Source organism: Lontra canadensis, unplaced genomic scaffold, assembly GCF_010015895.1.
Source record: "Lontra canadensis isolate GAN:19392208 unplaced genomic scaffold, GSC_riverotter_1.0 scaffold46, whole genome shotgun sequence".
NCBI lineage: Eukaryota > Metazoa > Chordata > Mammalia > Carnivora > Mustelidae > Lontra > Lontra canadensis.
Genome location: NW_022631040.1, coordinates 14,314,733 through 14,335,078, shown reverse-complemented (window position 1 = coordinate 14,335,078; position 20,346 = coordinate 14,314,733). Strand labels below are relative to the sequence as shown.

The following is a 20,346-nucleotide window of genomic DNA, read 5'->3' as shown; positions in this document are numbered from 1 at the left end:
TACAGGAACTGTCTATCCAAATACTGTGATTAAGGATATTCGGAACTAAAATCTTAAAAAAAAAGATGTTCAGAACAATCAAATTTTGGAAAGAGGTGGGTAGATGGAACCATCGAGGCACCATCTGTCTATTCACATCAGAACTCTGGACAGTTCCCAGGAGGTGCTGCCCCACCCCCCTTCAGAATGGAGCAAATATCAATGCATCTCTAATTCTCTAGCTGTATCTTTCATTCCACGGAGTATGTTGAAGATCTGATTGTCTACTAATAAATTCATAGGTATTCCTTTGTAGTAGCAACTCGTTCCTCCTTCTCCCCATTCTCTTCACCCCCCGACTTCCATCCCACCCCCTTCCCCAAGCACCCTCTAGTCAGACAGCGGGACTGTCTGTCTTACAAACACCTGGTGTGGATGTTTTCACTCCCACTTCTAATTGGTTGGAAAGCAGCATTTGCCACAGGCACTGTTTAATTTTGTTTCCATCCCCTGCATCTCACAGGAAAGAAATGGTCAATAGTTCAGGTAAAAGAATCATCCTGGTCAGCTCCGAAATATGGCTACTTGCATGGTAATCACAGCAAGTCTGTCAAATCAGTGATTTCTTTATTCCTAAAAGGAAGGGACTTTTCCTAAGGATTATGGTTCTGCCGCCCCAGAAGCAGGCCTGCTCTTCGTAAGTGGCTGCAAAGGCTGGCAAACCAAGAGGTCTGCTTTGGCTCAGAAACTCAGTTTGGCTCCTGCCACCCCTGGCAACCTCACTGCATGTCATAGCGCCATGTGCTCTGCACACAGTCAGGCCAGTCTGCATCTACTTAGGAGGGATCACAACCAGAGGTGGTCCTCGCTTGGGCCTCCACATGAGGACCTGGGCATCGTTGGCATTGGGTTTCACTAGTGCATTAGGGGGGATGGGTTCCATTCGGCTCAGGATCCGGGGCTGCTCCTGCTGAGTCCTGCCCACCAGCCGGGCCCGTTGCCCCAAGAGCTGAAGAGGGTCCACCTCAATGTCCACCCTCATCCTCCACTTGATGGTCTGTAGAATGATCTTCTCCTTCGTGGTGGTATTCATGGCCACCAGCCAGGTAGTGAAACTTTGGTCCCTCTTGATCCTTGTGAGCAGTGGTACATTGCTGTCACTCACTGGCACTGCCCATGTCACACTTGGGTAGAAGTTGTCATTCATGCTGACGGAGAACCTGGAGATCTTGTTCGTGGGACCAACCAGGGTCACAGTTTCCGTGGTGTTTCCGTACCAAGGGTAGCTCACCCCATCTGAGTCACTGATGGCTTTTACTCTCCCTTCCCTCAAGTCAGGTAGTTCCCAGCTTGACCTGGCAAAGCAGAAGAGATGCACAAGAAAAGAAGAGGCTGAATGAATTTTTAAAAAACTGAGGAGATGTTCACCACTTACTAACATGGTCAACTTGGGCAAAATGGGAAGTTCAGAGGGGAATTCTGGTCAGAAAAATTCTATGCTGTGATGCTTCGGTATTAAATAGGGACAAATCAGAACAACACAAAGATTAAAAAGCTATACTAAACAAGTTAAATAAAGTCATAGCTGGTCCAACTGGAAATAGAAAGCCCAGAGAGGCATTTGTGAGCCCCATGGAGTCATCAACTCGTTGGGATGGTGGAATTGTAATCAGATGGTGGAATTGTCATCAGCTGGTTAGAGGTATTCCATTGCAAGAACCACTTTCTTGGGAAGTGTGCGTGTGTGTAAGGTTTGTTTGTTGGGAAGAGGTGGTGAAATCTGATGTACTTGGAAGGAAGTATCAGGTGGAAAGGAGGGCAAAAGGAGCAGAGTTAGGGGTTACACCAATTTCCCAAGAAATCATAGTAGTAGAATTTCTACTCAACAAAGAAGGTTGCTAAAATTCCAGTCATTGGCCAATCTAGCACTTGGCAAACAGATGTAGAAACTGATAACAAAAGGAAATCATGGTCACCTTGAAAACCATCTCAATGCAAATGTTGTGCCATAGGCTGGCATACGTAGTCTCTAATGTGCTGTTATCCTACTGACTTCAGGTCCAGCCTGGAAGTCCAATTTTTTAGCTTAGCAAACTCATCATTCTGGATACTTTGCTACTCCCCCTGGCTGCTCCTGATCTTAGCCCATGTCTCTCCCCTCTGCTCATCATCACTACCATTGCCGTCATCGCTGCCATCATCATCATCATCATCATCATCATCATCATCATCATCATCACAGCCGATACGCATTGAACACTTGCTCTATTCCAACCACTGTGCTAAGTACTTTAACTATGTTATTTCTCAGTTAACATTCAAAATATCCCAAAAGATACATGAATTTCTATTTCCATTTTATACACAAGAGGATGGAGGTTTAAATATGTTAAAGCCCACACCAAAGGTTCTACAGATTGTAAGAGGTGGGGCTGGGAATTATCTGCCTCCAGAGTCCATGCTTTTGACCACTCTATTTTACCACCTCCTGGTTCTGGAGAGAGCCAGAGTGGAGGGGACTCAGACTGTCTCGTGTGATTGCAGGTCCCAGAACAGCCCCAGGGAGCTGGACTGAATCCAAATAGAAGCAGAAGTTTAGTCAGCAGAGGCTGCCTATGCATTCTCCATATACCCACTGCTGGCACTGGGAGTGATTCTCAGTGACATTGCAGAAGAATTTAATAATTAAAAAAAACGAGATGCTCCACTCATCAGCTAAGACGTGGCTGCCTTGTTTGATAGAAAATTCTTCCTCTTATGAAGGGACAGAAGATCCTCCAGGGATTTATACAAATGGCTTAAGAGAGAGTGGCATTGTCAAGTTGAGGCTAAAAGGTCTCAGCATCCTTTACCGTCGCACAGAGACTGAGCAGCACTAATTGCTGTCGCTGGCTGGTCCCCACAGCACCCCTGCGCTGGTCAGCCCCCGTCGGAAGAGAAGGGAAGGCGGGGCTGCCTGGGGAGGAGGTGGGTCCACCACTGCAAGAACCTTTTCTCTCATCTCCATGCCCCTGGTAACTGCTGGGATTAACTGCAGTGTGTCATGACTGGCAGAAATGAAGAAGAGGAAATGACCTCAAGAAAGTCAGAGGGAGCCCACTTTGCTGTACACGCTCACTGTAGCTGCTTCGATGAGTAGCTCCCCAATAATGCTACAGCCATGTCTCACTGTACAGAGGGACGTCAGTGTTGTTTGAGTGGGATGTGACCATATACGCGCCAGAGGTCAGGTGAGACCCAATCTGCTTGTTGGGTTTATGAAATCAGCTTCTTGCCCCCAGCTGAAGTGTGGGGATGATAATTAAGTCACCAGGCATTTACTTTCTGTGTTGCCTCAACTCTGTTCTCCATTCAGGTGGCAGTAACCAGGCCTGCTTTGGGTTCCTTTGGTTCCTTTGTGGGACGGGAGGACAAGCATTCTTGGCAGTACCAAATTGTACTTGTTCTTCCATCTTGGATACTGTGCCAACTGTGGCATATTGGTTGGGGAATTTTTCATTCTGGTGTGTTCTTGGTTTTTGATTCTGGTATAACACTGTCCTTCTCAGGACTGGCTATCTTGCTGGTCGATTAAGAAACTTTGTCCATAGAGTCTTTACAGTTCCTATTTTTGGCCTTACCTTCCTGCCTAGAGCTATGGGAGCAGACTTAAGCCCAGGGTTCTAGACGTCAGTCATGTGGGAAATTTACAAAGCTTAGTTTGGTCCCAGATTTTCTGCAAACAGAGATAATACAGTAAAGTTGCACTCTTGTGCCTGTCTTGGCGGAGAAGGAAGATACCCTTTTCTTGGACAATTCTGTGGAATAGAGAAGTAAAACAAGTTTCTTATTCATCACATCAAAACAAGGTACCTGGCTGAGTGTAGCCAGTGGGCAAGGTGACCTGACCTTGGGAGGCTGTGTTTCAGTCCATTCACATTGCTGTGACTTCTGACACTGCTCTATCGGAAATCCTTTGGGTCTGAGGCATGTTCTCTCCCACAGCTCCAGGGACTGAAGGGCTCCATCATTAAGGGAAGGTTTGATTTTGGAAGTAGCCAAAATTCATTATGATGTAAGTCTAGTGAATAGGTTTCTTTTTTGCAAAAATATCATATTTTTATTTCTTTTATGAAAAATAGGTACTAATGTACATTCTAAGGTAGTGGCACTTTTTTTTTCCTCCAAAAGAGTTATGCCTATACAGTGCATGACTGGTTTATGTAGCTGATAAACTGGCTTTGGTAATAGTATTCTTTTCTTTTCTTTTCTTTTCTTTTCTTTTCTTTTCTTTACTTTTCTTTTCAAGATTTATTTATCTGACAGAGAGAGAGAGAGAGAGAGAGACAGAGAGAGAGCAAGAGCATAAGCAGGGGGATGGCAGGCAGAGGGAGAGGGGGAAGCAGGCTCCCCACAGAGCAGGAGGAGCCTGATGTGAGACTCAATCCCAGGACCCTGGGATTATGATCTGAGCCGAAGGCTTAAACACTGAGCCACCCAGGTGCCCTGGTAATGGTTTTCAAAGAAGTCCCTGATAAACTCCAAGAGTGATAGGACCCTGGAGTCACTCTCTGACCATTTAAGAGGACTACTTTGAAGTGCTGGAGGCACTTCAAATTCCACATGGCCCAAAGTGATCATGCCGCATCGGCTCTCTGCTCAGTGGGGAGCCTGCTTCCTCCTCTCTCTCTGCCTGCCTCTCTGCCTACTTGGGATCTTTGTCTGTCAAATAAATAGATAAAATCTTTAAAAAAATGAATGAACTGGTGAATATAAATGTATTTAGTGACAGTCACTAAATTATATACCATATATATATACTAAATTGTGTATCATATATATGCCATATATATATATACACACACACACACACACACCATATAATATGGCATATAATTATACCATATAAATGGTAAAATTATATACCATTATATATATAATGGTATATAATTGCCATTATATACCTACATACAAAAGTGAATGACACAGACTCGGAGTGATAAGGATGTTGGAGACATGGACATCCATGCAGGCTATAGGGGGAGAGCTTTGCAGAGGAAATGGGTATGAAATATGGGATCAAAGAAAGGCACACTCCAGTGGGAGGTTCTACCATGGGCAAACATGTGGCCTTAAGCATGAACATGGAGTGTCCAGGAAACAGAAGGACCACCTAGGAAGAGTAGAGACAACGCTGGGTGGACAGTGCAGAGTCAGCCTGTGAAGTAGCCTTTAGTAATGGGCTTAGGCACTGGGCTTCATTCCAGAGGTGGTAGGACTTTTGAGCAGGGGATAATGTGCCAGGAAGTAGGGTGATGTAAGAAGGAGAATTAGAGGGCCATCAGGAGGGAACCTGGATGTTTAGGAGCTTTTGCAACATTGTAGGTGATCTTTAATGAGGCTTCCGTCTAGGCTGGAAGGAACGGAGGGGAGGGGCAGATACTCTATGGCTTGGTAACTGCCTGTCACAGACAAAAAGAAGGGATAAAGTAAAACACTCAGAGGAGCCACACACAGTTGACATGTGTGTGTATGTGTGTAAAGTCATTCTCAGAAGTAACAAGGTGTGGTCCCACTACCTCTGATATCCCACACCCATCCCCGGACCCACCCACAGTTGTATTTCAGGGCGCAAAGTCCTGACTCCTCCATGAGGGAGTGAAGATGGAGTCACGTTTGTCTTTGCATCTTTGCCCGGAACACAGTGGCTGACACATCGAGCACACGCATGACTCCTGTTTCCCCGTGTGTCTCATGAGCTCTTCCTCGCCATCCCTTGCTGATTCTGCTTCATTTCTCAACCTTTTACCCTTGGAAAGTGCCAGGTCTCAGTTTTCGGTTCTCTTCTCCTTTCTATCTACTCACGTTCCCTTGGTGAATCCAGTCCCACAGCTAAGTACCATCTACATCCTGACAACTTCCAAAGGTCTATCTCCAATCTGGATTGCTTCCCTGAGCTCTGGATCCAAAGACCCAACTGCCCACCTGCCAACAACTTAGGAGTCACTCTTGACCACACTCTCACATTCCACGTACTATCAGCAAATCCTGTTGATGTCATCAAAATCTATCCAGAATTCAACTCCTGTCCATCTATCACCTCCATTGCCCTACCCTGATCCACGCTAGAGCTGTTCCTCCTGGACTGCTGCCCTAGCCTCCTGACCAGTCTCCTCCTTGCTAAAACCTCTGCTCTGCTGCCCTGGTCTATTTTCAGCATGGTAGTCTCAGTGATCTTGTGAAACAAATGTGAAATTATGTCATTCCTCTACCCAAAATGATTCCATGGCTCCTAAGCCACTCAGGAAAAGCCCAAGTTCTTGAAAGAACCTATGTGGCCCTACATGATCTGGCTCTCCATTTCCTTTTGGCTATCATCAACTTTTCTTTCCTTCTTGCCCATTCAGCTGAGCATGCCAGGAAGACTCCCACCTTATGGCCTTTGCACAGACTCTTCATTTTACCTTAAGTATTCTTCCCTCAGGATCTTTAAGGCTTGCTCTCTTGGCTCCATTATTGCTGGCTCAAGTATTATGTTCTCAGTGCAAATTTTCTTGCCAACTGTACTTAAAATCACAGCTTCCTGCCCCAGCACTCCCCATCTCCTGACTCTCCTTTACTTTTCTCCACTGTCTAATACACTGTATTACTTACTTTGTTTATGGTCTCTCTCCCCTCACCCGGGTCCTCAAAGGTAACCCTAAAGAAGGAAGGGATTCCCTGTTTTATTCACTGCCATATCTCCAGTACCTAGAACAGTGCCTGGCACATAGAAGGAGTTCAGAATTACCTGCTTTTGTGGAATTGCATGGCTGGATTGAGAGCTTAGGAGAAAGTCAGGGCTAGAGGTGTAAATTTGTCAACTGTCTGCATGGAGAAGATTGGCTGATTGGTGATGGTGAGATGACTGGGGATAAAAGAGATACCTTAGGAGGTTTGTTCAGATGGCCAGGAGACAAGAGGAGCCTAAGAAGCAGAAGAGTCAGCAAACGGGGACAACTCACTTCCAAAGTCAAGAGAATTTCAGGAAGCCATCGTTGCCGAAAGCCACATGAACCGAAGAGAGTGGGGTTAAGAAAAAGACCATGAGAATTATTAATTATCAAGACAGCAGTCAGGATATGTGGTGGAGGCCATCCTGTAAGGAGTTACAGAGGGAATGAGAAAGCACAAGAAAACACCTGGAGTTCAGGTAATTCCTTCAAGAAGTTGGGCAACAAAGGGAACGAGAGAGCGAGGTGGGGAGAAGGTTGGGCAGAGTGGCCAAGAGCAGGATATTTGGAGCCAAGGTGCCTCAGCTTGTGAACCAAGTGCTACCACCTACTGGCTGTGTCAGTTAGGCAAGTCACTTGCCCTCTCTGTACCAGCTTCCCCACCTACAAAATAGGACACAGTAATAGGATTTACTTGATGTACTTGGTGTGAGCATTAAATGAGGTAATGAATGCAAAGTATGTAGCACTGTGTGTGGTACAAGTGAGACCTGACTTGAGGTATTAGTAAGAAAGAGTGATGGGGGGAGGGTTGGGAAGGAAGGAAACTAACAGCCACTGATCCTTCCATGGGCAAGCAGCTGACAGCAACCGTGTGAGGCAGGGATGTTGATATGCTGGTCACACAAGGGAAAGAAGCTCAGAACGAACTGTGCAAAGTTCTTCCAATGGGAAGGGCAGCACCAGGATCTGAAATCAGGTCTCTCTGACCCCAAACCCTGCTCTCTCTCCTTTACCACACTTGTGGGAAAGTGCCTTAATCTTAACCTTAACCGTAAATGAGTTCTTCATCTCATTTTTTCTCTTCGAAGTCTTCGCCATGCTGAGTGGAGAAAACACTCACACTGTGCTTGGTGGTTTGGGTGTCAGTCCCAAGGTAACAGCGGGCTGGCCTCAGACAAGCTGCTCCTGTCAGCCTCAGGCTCCTTGTGTGTAAAATGGGAAGGAGAATAACTCCTCACAGGCTCCTTACATCTCAGAGCTATTACAAGGATCAACTGGAGTGATGGAATGTGAGCACTTTGTAAACTATAACATGCTGGGTAGACCTTAGTATCTGTTTCCCCTCCTCCTACAACCCTCTCCTCATGGTGATAAACACGGCGTTTTCATTTTAGACAACCAGTCATTGACCCAAAGCTCACAGCTAATGGACTCACCGATGGAGCTAATAATGAAAACATCGATTATTGCAACCTTCATGCTTTCTGCATCCCATTTTTAGAAGAAAAAAGCAAATCTCATTTAAACAAACTCATGTGAAACATTTCATTCAAATAAGGGGTCCCTGGGTTGAGGTCCAGGTTCCAGCCAGTTCTCCCAGTGTCCACGAGGGACAGTGCAACCTCTCTGAAGAAGCCCTACTTTGCTCCCCACGGAGTCTTGTGGTCACCATGGGGATGGAGGCCAGCAGCAGCATTCTCGAGGGCAGGGAGAAGCAGCACTGCTGACACTGATGTCCCCTGATGGATGTGTAGTTTCAAGCCTGTTTCAAGCTCCAAGGGAGGCTTTGGGATCCAAGATGACACGGCCCCTCAGCCCAGGTGAGAGGAGTCCCTGCCTGGCCTTATGCTTTAAGGGACCCACTCTGGTATCATGTAGCTATGCCAGTCCACACTGAGCAAGGGGGCCTGTGGGGCTAAGAAGACATGCCCACCTGAAGCCTGTTGCCCTCCTTCTAGACCACAGTCTGGGTATCTGGGATCTCAGTATTCCCAGCCCATAGGGCTCCAAATGTGCCTCCATGGTCAATGCAGGCCTTTTGCCCATTCTGTCTTCCTAAGGGCAGCCTACTCTACCTGTGTGTGCCAAAGCTTGGCTGTTTGTTGGGGGTGCACATGGAGTTTGGACACGTGTGTTAGGCATCCACATGCATATGTGTGATGGTCCATATCTCTCAATATGGTAATGAGCCAGGGTGGGAAGAGGAGTGGGGCCAGTTGGGGTCGGCTCTTCCTGCGCTGCTACACTCTAGCACAGAATTCTGAGGAGTCCAAGGATTCTAAATCTGAACCTTGTTTCCTAGGTTGTTATAAAGTTGTGTCTATCAGGGTAGGAGGACAGAACTGATGCGATTTAGCACTTAGTCTGACTTACACCATTAGCTTTCCATTAGTTGACTCAGAATTAAATTTAGTATTTAGAAAATTTAGAAAATAATTAAAATTAATATGTGGGCCTTCATTTGTGTTCTTTCCTTGGGCCCCACAAATGTTGGGGACAGGTGGAGATCTCAAGCCCCGTAGCTTCAGAACCCTGGACAGCTCCAAATCAGTATTTCCTTTTGGTTTGTGTGCTTTTACTCACTCACATCTGTTCAGTCTTAACATTTACAGAGTACTCTCAGAAATAGCTTTGCACACACTTCTTAGATCAATCTCATGAAGTGGGTATCATTCTACTTTCCATTACACAATAGGGAACTTGCTCAAGGTCATAGAGCTAGCGATGGGCAGAGCTGAGTTGCGAATCTAGGATCTGATTCAAAATCACATGCTTTCCTCACAGTGACTCCCTGGTACTAAATTAGTGGTCCAAAGGCTCTGAAAAAATAATGATAATAGTCATGGGTGATATTAGCCAATAGACACTTGCTACCGCCATACCAGTTGTTAAAATATTGAAACATTTTTTTAAACAACTGCTAAACAGACACCTTCCACTCTCCCCAAATGCCTCCCAGGGCCCCAGATCTCTCCAAAGTCTACCAACTGAAGAGTTAATGCAGGCAGGACAGGGGACCTCGGAAACCCCGCCCCAGCTCTCAGGCCGATATTAGCCCTGATCATACCACAGGCACTGCTCTGAGAGTCTGTGGTTCGCCTACCCTCTGACCTGCTCCTACAGGAATTTGGCTGCTGTGTTAACTTCACTGCACTCTGATGGTGGGAAGGGGCTCCTGGCTTCTCTCTTCATCTTCAGGGCTCAAACCTATGGCATTACCACTCAGGAGTGTGGAAAATTAAAGAGAACGTCATGTTTTCTGAGGATTCAGGCTTTTCTCCATCTACTGCAGGGACAAGCAGTCCGTGCCACATCCCAGAGAGTCCGTGGCTCAGGATCACTTCTGACTTGGCAAAGGCAGGGGCCAGCACCTTCGTGTCCCTGAATCCGCCCCTCACCCCCCACCTGAGTTGCTGGAAGCAAGAGCCCATGGCTGGTGGGTGAAGGGAGAGGAGAGGAGGAAGAGAAGCCCCTTTCAAGGAGCATGCGGAGGCAGGGCTCAGGCTGGGGAGAGGGCTGTGGTGGGAGGTGGGGGAAGCAGGAGTTCAAGGCCACTGCCCTGTGTCACCTGGTGAGTCCAGACGCCCACCACCTCTAGGCAGCCTCTCAGCCTGTTCAGACACCAGTCCCCGGCCCGGCCCTGGCAGGGCTCCCAGTTCTCAGATGGTTTGCACCATGATTACAGAGTAAGTTTTTAAAATTAGGTTTTTCCTCATTCTGCACTGTTTATGTCAGACTCCAAGAAGCCTCCCACCTCCTCCTCCGCCCCTTCCTTTCTGACCACATCCTTTTTTCTTGGCACAGAGGGAAGTATTTTTTCCCACAGCAGAAAAAACAATTTTCAGTGTTTTTAAAGAGCCCTCCATGTTGGGAGAGGCACCATGTTTCACTGAAAGGCTTCCCTTGCGACCACACTCATGTTCTATCTAGACTGGGTTTCACTAGCATGAGAGACACATTATTACGCATTTATCCTTCACTACTTTCTCCAGTGGACCCCCTTGCCCAGCAGGTTTTTCAGAGGCCTCTGCTGGCTTGTTTATATTTGACATGCCTGAGGTTTCTGGTCAGTGGACAGTTTTCTGGGTCATAGGACCGCACCCCCTGGTTTTCCCAGGACTCCGAGGACACTGGGGACTCTGGCTGCTGCCCTGGATCTCAGCTGGGCCTGAGATCTCCCCTCTAGGACCCTAATTTGGTTTCCCCTCTAGGACCCTGGCAGCCTCCTGATTGAGTCTCTGGCACCACCTGCCGCTGGGGAGCCAGTGTGGCTCCCGATGAGTGGTTCTGAGCCCCTGCTTGTCATGCTTCCAGCCTGTGCATTTGGGACGGAAGGAGACATGGCTTCCATCACTCCACCTGGTCCCAGCCCCAAGCCAGCCTTCCTGGGAGCTCCTACGCCCCAGAATCCAGCTCCTGTGATGATGACAGGCCTCTGACCCTTGGAGCACCCAAACCTTTTCTTTGCATTTTTTCTTCTTGTTCTGTCACTGACTGGGAAGAGGCTTACTTCTTTTTGTGTTAGCCAAGTGAGATTCCTAATGTGGAATCTTCTGGGTCCTCCAGGTGGGTCCCTAGAGGAGGATACCTTGGGGCCCTCCCACTTCCCCAGTCTGGGGAGCTGCCAGCTTGGCCCTGCACACCCTGGGTCTCATTGACTCTTAGCACAGAACATCTGCAGCTTTTGCTGTTGTTTACAAAGACACAACTGGTTTTCTGGGGGCTGAATCTGATGATGACACATGCATCTGACAGAGATGGGGAATCCTGAGGATGGCTGGTGGGGGGCCCCAGGCAGCCCCGCAGAGCAGGCCGCCTCTCTGCTATCCCACTCAGACATCTGGACCCGCTGCCGACGGAGGCTGGGGCCAGAACTCCGAAGTCTTCGTATTTGTTGGCCTAGATCGTAGTTGTGGTTTCTTCCCATCTGGTTCAGGAATCATTTTGGGGGACAGTTCCTCAAGGTCAAGGACATACTGGTAATGACGTGATTGCTAAATCTTCCCCAAGATGAACAGGAAGTCACTAGATATTTACAACTGAGCGAGCGAATGAATGAACCAGAGCAGGGCTCCCAGGCCCAGGTGTCCGAGAGGCATCCTGAGGTGCCTGAGTCTCTCTGATCCCAGCCTGGAGAGGAGAAGTTGCCTCTTCCCCCTCCTGCCCACCCTATCAGCTAGTCCAACAGAACAGCCCACAGGGCTCGGGCCGCTTTGGGGAACCAGAACTGGGGAGGTAGGTAGAAAGGCCACCCGACCGGGGAGAGGCTGAAAGACCTGCTCTGGGCCACCAAGCCAAGGATGGGACTCGAGTGATCTGAGGGTCTGGGTACCAGGGATGGGGAGTGTCCAGGCAGGGTCTGGGGCACGGGTTCCTTGGCCTCAGTGGTTAGTGGGGCTTACAGGGTAGAAACTAGAAAATGAAGTCAAAGATCTATTTATTGGAGCAAGAACAAGACCAGAGGAGCCAGACTGAGCACAGTGTCTATGGTGACAAAGTAGAAATCAAGGCAGACAGAGGGGACTCCAAAAAGTCCAGTGTTAGTAATACCGCTATTGCCCGCAAGAATGGCTGGTGTTAACTGGGGGTCTCCTGGATGCTGAACATTCTACTGGATACTTGATACAGCAACCCCAAAGTATGCACGCGTTACTCCCCTCCACATCCCTCCCCCCAAATAGGACACTGAGGCTCAGGTTAAATCATTTGGTAAAGTCACAAATAAGTAGGCAGCTGACCTGATATGAGCCTGACTCCCCAGCAGCGGTGCCCACTTGTGGCTCAGAACCAGAGGCTGTTGGCAGCCAGTGCTGACCTGAGCGCACTACCCTGCTCCCCTCACTCCCACCCTCCTAAAGCCCTGGTTCTCTGTACGGGTGACACTCCAGTGGAGGCGTGTCCCCAGGGGAGGCATGGTGGCCGAGGGACTTGGCTCTGCCGGGTGCCACTGGCTGGCTGCTGGGAGCACGCATCTCTCCCCAGCACCCGCACCAGGCAGGCTGTGGGAGGGAAGGCGGAGAACGGGGATGTGCCCGTGGCCCAGCACTTCCACCCTTCTTCAAGGAGATCCCCGTTCCCACTGCGTCATACCCAAGCCTGGATCCTGGAAGCGGGGGTGGGGGGGGACGGACAAGTTCCTGAAGCAGAGCAGAGGAGCAGGGCAGACAGAGGGACACAGAAGGGACGAGGCTGAGGACGGAAGTGGTGTGGGCTAGCGGCACCGACTCTTTCAAATCAGAGTTTATTGTTTTCATTAACTTTCCACTGTATGTTCTTCACACACCGCATTTCACAGCACACTGAGCCGGGTGGCGGATGGGGGGGGGTCACCAGCACCAACGATGCTGGGGGCAGACGATATGTGGTTGCTGACGGCTCCGTGTGTGTCCTGGTGACAGGGCCATGAAAATGGATTTCTAGATAGGTCCTGCTTAGCACACAGAAGGGCTGCCTGTCTGCAGGGAAGTGGAGGTGGACACATGTGTGAGCATAGAGGAATTTGCAGAGGTATCACTGACCTAGAGGGGCAGAGAGATTCTAAAAACGCATTCCCCCGGTGCTCGGTCCAGGCGGGATGGCCCGGGACTCTCGGCAAGGGAGATGCTGCACACAACTGCTCTCGCTTAATCTGGAACAATGCTCCCCGATGGCTTCTGTTGTCACCACCCCATTTTGCAAAGGAGGAAACTGAGCCACAGGGAGAGGGAGTCACGCTGGGATAAGGCAGCTGGTAAACCGGGGAGCCAGGATTCATACCCTGGTCACCTCTAAGGCCCGTATTAAAGCACTCTGCTCTCCAGAGATGGGAGGAAACTACCATTTCTCAAGCTCCTGCTCTGTCTACTGGGCTCGGTGCTCTCTACAGGTCAGCTCATTTCATCTTCATAACATCCTTGTGAAGGAGGCGTCGGCAAGCCCTGGCTCACCAAGGCTGCAACCCAGATGGAGAAGTAGCTTGTGTGGATTCTCCCAGTTGGGAAGTGGCAGAGCCGGGATTTAAACCCAGGAGAGACCCCACACTCTTTCCCCTGCCCTGGGTGCCTCCCACTTGACCATGTTGTGTTTTAAAAAGTTACATTAGGGGCGCCTGGGTGGCTCAGTGGGTTAAAGCCTCTGCCTTCAGGTCAGGTCATGATCCCAGGGTCCTGGAATCGAGCCCCGTGGCGTCGTCGGGCTCTCTGCTCAGTGGGGAGCCTGCTTCCTCTCTCTCTCTGCCTGCCTCTCTGCCTACTTGTGATCTGTCTGTCAAATAAATAAATAAAATCTTTAAAAAAATAAATAAAAAGTTACATTATTTATCTGTCCCCCCACTGTCCCCACATCTGCTTTCCTTGTTAATAGATTAACTCCTTTAATGCCTAATTTGTGAAGTTCTTCTGCATCCAAGGCCATGTGGGGAGGGGGGACACACCGCTGGCTGTGGCCTGGCTCCTGGCGGGTGTCAGCTGTATACCCATGACCTCAGTGCAAGGAGGAAGGTGAGGAGCGCGGTCAGGCCAGAGAACGTTCCGGGGCGCTGGGGGTGCGGGAGGGCACCCCCTCCTCCGTACTTCGGTCTTTTGGATGCCCTTGTAAAATGGACTGTTTTCCTAATTTCCTTTCGAGAGCGTTTGATACTCCTGTGAACAAAGAAACGCAGCTGACTTAGGGAAGGTGTGTCTGCCGTTGTGTTCTGTGCTCTGGGGAAGGCGGCTCTGCAGTCAGCCTCCCCCAGCGCGGGGTCCAGGCTGCAGACGCTTGGAGCCAATGCTGCGCAAGCGGTGGGGCATCTCGTCCAACCCTCCGGAGGACTGGCTTTTGCCCCTGGATGGATAAGCTCTGCTCTGAAGATGCCGGCACCTGCCTGAGAGCTGGCCGGGGGGCTGGCTCACGACGGAATCCTCCGGCACCTCACTCTCTTCAGATGTTAAGCTGAAATCCGGAGCTTCGTGCTTCTTCTGTCTTTGGGAGCCTGTCACAGCTGTGTGACGGGAAGGAGCCTTGGAGCTCTCTGCACTCCGTGCTCCCCTCTGGCCGCTCTCTCTTCCCAGGGGAGTTTCCCTTTCCTCCGCAGGCCCTCTGGCAGCGAGCAAATGCATCGGTCTCGACGTCAGATCTGGGCCTGCATCCCGGCCTGTCCCTCAGCTGCACAACCCCCTGCGCTGCACCCCGGCTCCCCTCGGCCTGAGCTGACTGAGCTATAAAATGCAGACAATAACGCCCCCTCAGAGCCAGGAGCCACCGTGCAGTTTACATTTGAAATCTGCAGAACGCTAGGTTTTATGCCCATTACAATTTCCTGGGTTCACTGAGTGACATCCAGCTGTGGCCAAGCCATTTCCCCATGGTCCTCTGGGAAGAGCTTCTTGGCCATCCCAGCTCACCTGACTTCTGGAAGGCTGTGTCACCTTTGCCCACAGCGCCCAGCCACCTGGATGGAGGGGCAGGCCCCCCAGCTTGCGACTTTTCCTATTGCAGGTAGAATAGATCCCAAACCCCTCACCTTCTCCACTCACCCTGCCCAATCTGGCCTCTGGGACTCTGCCCCTGGCCTCATCTCGTACCATGCTGCCCGGTGCTGTCAGTGTTCCGTCCCCACCCTCTCCCCTCGTAGTCCTGAAACATGCCAGACTCTGCCCTGCACCAGGACCTTGTCACATGCCATCCGGAAAGCACTTTCCCCTGCTATTGATGTGGGTAACTTGGAATAACCCTTAGCTCCAAGTGCCAGTGGTACTTTCTCTGGGACCTTCCCCGAACTGCACACGCCCTCCCTACCGCCACGCTGAACTAAACTAGGTTTTTCTTCCAGAACCTGTGCCTTTTCTGATTCACAGAACGTATGACCATTCACCATATCACTGTTGGCAATTACATAGGCATGAGTGTGTTTGTGCTTTAACGTCCGTGTCTTCGTGCGGGCTAGAACACACGGACTCTGGTTACCCCCACAGACCAAGTACCAAGTACCAAGCAACACAGGCGGGCACGTGTTAGGATTGCATAAGCACGTGAGGTGGGGTAGTGAGCGTCTGCAGGAGGCGAGAGGATGGAGAGTCTTGGAGAGGTGGTCGGGCTGTTTGCCTGTGCAGGGTGGAGGAGGAACCTGGTGGGGCAGGCAGGGGGAAGGCGGAGGGCTCAAGAGATGAAGGAACCCCTGAGAGTGGCTGGTGGAATGTAAGATTTTAGAAGAGCGGTGGGAAGGGTGGTCTGTTTTAGGGCTCCTGAAAGGGGTAGGGGCTGCCTCCGGGGTATCCAAGTGCCCAGGGAGTTAGGAAATGGACCCAGCAGGAGGACAGGGCTCTGTGGATGGGCCCGTGTTGCCCGCATCCCTGTGGTGGGGGTGGCCCTGCCCTGCAGGCATCTGAGGGGTACTTGGAATTTCACCAGGATTCCTTGAATTCTGTGGGAGGGAGCTCCCTGGGAGGCGCGGGGCTCTTGCCCATAACTTTGCTGGGGATTGAACAGCAGCTTCTCCTTCTGGGCTGGAGCCCTGTGGTCAGCAGCACTGCATGGACTCGGCAAGGCTCGGCCCACACGGTCCTGAGCCGCACTGGGGCTCTGTGTCCCTGGGGCAGCAAGTAGAAAGCCTAAAAGTAGAGGCTGCAGTGGGAAGCCAAACAGGAAGCTGCTAGCAGCCTTGCAGAAGGAGCTCTTTTTAAATACAAAGGTTCCTACCAAGGTCAGTTATCCAAGGCTCCTCCTGTCCCTTCCAGACCCTCCCATTCCCAGTGCCTCCTTTCTGACCCTGTGCATTCCTGTGGGTTGGGAGATGTCAATGTGCAAACCCAAGGCACCGAAAATCCTATCCTGCATGTGCCACTGCTCGGGGCTCCTGAGCACACAGTCCTGGAGATGACACTCCATTTTCCAGGCCAGGACCCCACAACCCATACAGATACAGGAACCAGCCCAGCCCCTGCACGGGCACATCAGTGCCCAATCGCGGAAATGGACCCCATTCAACAGGAAGAAGAATGGGCTGAAAAGTAAGTCACCAGGAAGTCACTGACAACAGGAGAAGAGCCTCCCGACACCATAGGTCAAGTCCATCCTTCTACGGCTCCACCTGGCCTCACCGAAGGGAATGTCACCCTTATCAAAATCAATAATAAAAACTGCATCAAAGATATGGCTCATTTTAAATTTAATTCCATGATGTCTCAAGCGCTTGCCCCATGCCTAGCACTGTCCTCGGTGCAGGGGACACCGAGACTCAAGACAGGTCTGTTGACATCCCAGGCAATGTTGACAATATTTGGGGAGGACGGGCTTCGCGGCAGATCACTTCACTGCAGTGTGGGATATCCGGGGACAAAGCCATGTCATCCTAGGGGAGGTAGGAGAAGCTGGAGGCCAGCTGGGGAGAGGAACAGGTGGTGACGGCGACGACAGCCAGCGCTGATGGAGGCCCCGCTCTGCATGGGCATCCTTCCCCACGCCTCGCACACATTCACCGGTTAAAATCCTCGCAACCGCCCCGGGAGGCTGGAAGTAGCACTGTCCTGCTTTAAAGGGGACCGCGGTGCAGGCGGCGAATGACCTAGCCTGGGGTAATGCGGGCTCTGGACATGTCCCATGCGGAATCCCGGATGAAGACTGAGTGGCGGAGGAGGGAGCTGCGTGGCCCGGGCAGGGAGGGCTCAGGATAGCTTCTGAATGACTTGAACGTGGGGTTGGGCCAAGAGGGAGGGAAGACCGGGGCGCCTGGGTGGCTCAGTCGGTTAAGCGTTGGACTCTTGGTTTTAGCTCAGATCATGATCTCAGGGTCCTGGGATCGAGCCCCGAGCTAGGCTCTGCCCTCAGTGGAGAGTCTGCTTGGGATTCTCTCTCTCTCCCTCTTCCTCTGCCCCTCCACCAACTTGCACTCTCGCTCTCTATAAAAGAAAATAAATTAATCATAAAAAAAAGAGTGAGGGCAGACACAGGGGGAGGGGAGCGGGTGGCCTTGTCCATGCCCCCATGATGGTGCGGTCAGGTAGATACAAGGGGGTGGGCTCTCAGACACGGTTCCTTGTGGATCCCCCACGTCTCGCTGCCACAGAGATGCTCTGCAAACGTTCAATGACCAAGCCAGTGGGAAAATCAGCATCGCCCAAGATAGGCTTAGGATGGCACACTTCACAAGATACTCCTCAATGCCCCCACTTAGCCCTCACAGTAATCCCCTGGGGCTGATGGTATGTCCTCCATGTGAGAGCCAAGGAAGCCAAAGACCAGAAAGGTCAGGTGGTTTATCTTAAGGTCTAACAGTGAGGAAGTGACGGAGACTGGTCTTGGACCCCCACCTGCCTTCTGTGTGTTGTCTGCCACGCTCACCCTGCTCTCATGGACGCAGGATAGCTGAAGAGCCCAGACACTGGGGTCCAAATGGTTGAGCTACCATTTTTTTCTGAAACACAAAGAGGGTGGGAGCCTATGTACCAAGATTCTATTTTTCTGATGAATTTTCCAGAACTGGCTCTCGGGGAGACTCTCTGTCCAAACTGCCTGTAATACACTTAGTAAACATGAGCCAGAAATAATTGGGTAATAAGCTGCCATCAGTGCTAATTATCTGTGCCAGTGGAGGCGAGCACTGGTGTGGAGAATAAAGAGCTTTGGGAAAGTGTCCCTCTGATGGTGGACACGGCCTCGCTCCTCCTCCCAGGAGGGGACCCCAGGCTGGCTGGGACCCTTGGGGTCGTCAGTGCTCTCCACCACCCCACCTCCTTCTCCTTGCACCCAGGGAGTCCTGCTCTGCCCCTCCTGGAGACCATCCGCCATGGATTCAGGTCTGGTTCTCTGCCCATTTGCATCCTGTTGGTCTTCGAGCTTCGAGCTTCCTTAAGCCTCCCGTCCAGGACACAGACCTCAGTCTTCCTTTACTCCATGCTCCTCGGCTGCAAGCCAGCCTTGCCCCTCTAGACATCCAGTCCTGGCCCTTGGAGCGGGGAGCGGGCTCTGCGAAGGGAGTTTTGTGTCTGCAGAATAGCTTTGATGATAGGCTCCACCATCCCGAACATGCTCCCATAAATGTGGTGCTGTCTGTCTGATGACTTTCGCATGCTAAGGTGAGAAGTAAAGAGGCCCCAAGAAATGTCATTCTAATCCGTCGTTTTGACTAATGAAGGAACAAGTAACTTTAATCTTCCAACGATGACCATGTCACGGAGGAGTACTGGATCTCAGAGCCCTTCTAACCTGCCACTAAGCAGCCAGGCTAGGATTAAAGCCAGGCCTCTCCGAGCCTCAAACCTATCCTCCTTCAAGTCCACTTGCAAACTTCAGCCTGAGTTAAGGGTATGACGAGGAACAAATACACGGGGGCAGATACTCACTAAAGGAGTCTTGCAGAGAAGCATTCTGGAACCGAAAACTCTTGCTGTGACATATACATGAGAACCAATGCATTTCTCCTATTTTGAAAGTTTCTTTAAAAATAGATACTCTGAAGGGATGCCTGGGTAGCTCAGTGGGTTAAGTCACTGCCTTCGGCTCAGGTCATGATCCCAGGGTGCTGGGATCGAGTCCCGCACTGGGCTCCTTGCTCGGCAGGGGGCCTGCTTCTCTCTCTGCCTCTCTGCCTGCTTGTGTGCTCTCTCTCTCCTTCTCTCTGACAAATAAATAAATAAATAAAATCTTTAAAAAAAAAATAGATACTCCGTTTTTTTAAAGTGGGACATGTCAGTTTGTAAGGAAAGACCCAGAAGAGGTATTGGGTGGGGCGGCGTGGTAGGAACACACAGCCAGGTGGCGGCTCAAGTCTAGTTGTACATGGTGGTCATGCACGGTCGCGCAAACACGCGGGTGGTTGTAAATACTAATTTTCATGCATTGATTCCAAGCACCCGCCCTTCCCTTTGCTTTTATCTAGGAAAAAAGTGGTGCAATTGTTCCCTTTTGTCCGGGACCAAAATATCACGAGATGCCAGGCCCTATGAGACCCCCCCCACTTTCAAGCAAAGAGCTTGCTTCCTTTTATATAAAATGTCTTTCTGTCTCTTGTCACTTGCAAAGGCTCTAAGACCTCCAGCCTGTGCTGAATGAACGGAGGACAAGTAAGAGAGGAAAGTGCGTCAGAACAATTCTTTGCAAAATGAGCAATCCTGCTCAGCGGAAACTTTGCAGGGGCCGGGAGTCGGCAGGCAAGAGGGTCACAAGGAAAGTGTTCTTTATTATTTTGTTAAAGAAAGCAACGAAATTAGCCGACTAGATGAGGTGCTGGAGGTGAGGTGGGCATTGATTGTTAAGGAAGAATTGATGCATCCTGATTGGCTGGGATGCTACCAGGACAGGGCTGCTGGGAAGGGAAACTACCTGGTCCTGAGGACAATGGCGGCCTCCCGGGGGAAGAAGGGAGCATGGGGACCAGGGGAGGGGGCACAGGGAACAGAGGAGGGGGCGCGGGAGACCTGGGGAGAGAAGTCCTCAGGGTGTGTGTGTGTCTTGAGGCCACACTTTACGGAGCTGGAGGTTGGGGAACAAGGAGGAGGCTGGGATCAGGGCTGACCTCACACAGAAGGCTCTGAATGCAGCCCCAGAGAGGTCGCTTTTGGGAGGGGCGGACGGTGCCAAGACGCTGCCCGTGGTCACTGCCAAGAGAAGAACGGTGGCCGCTGAAGGCCAGGAACATGAGTGCTGGGAATTAGAGTCATGTGGGCCCCGATGGGAGCCAGGAGCTGGGGGACAGAAGCAGAAGGCCCCCACCCTG

The 20,346-nt window shown here is 50.7% G+C and overlaps 1 protein-coding gene across 1 annotated transcript in view; it reads right to left on the bottom strand.

The window, feature by feature from the left end:
• Window positions 1–436: 436 nt before the first annotated feature.
• The window catches only part of FAM78B (family with sequence similarity 78 member B), a 74,780-nt gene continuing 54,870 nt past the window's right edge, over window positions 437–20,346 (bottom strand). Inside the window, exon 2 of the mRNA XM_032872980.1 lies at window positions 437–1,334. Within this exon, the coding sequence (XP_032728871.1) occupies window positions 812–1,334 (523 nt within the window). The 3' untranslated portion in view covers window positions 437–811. The remainder of the gene's footprint in view (window positions 1,335–20,346) is intronic.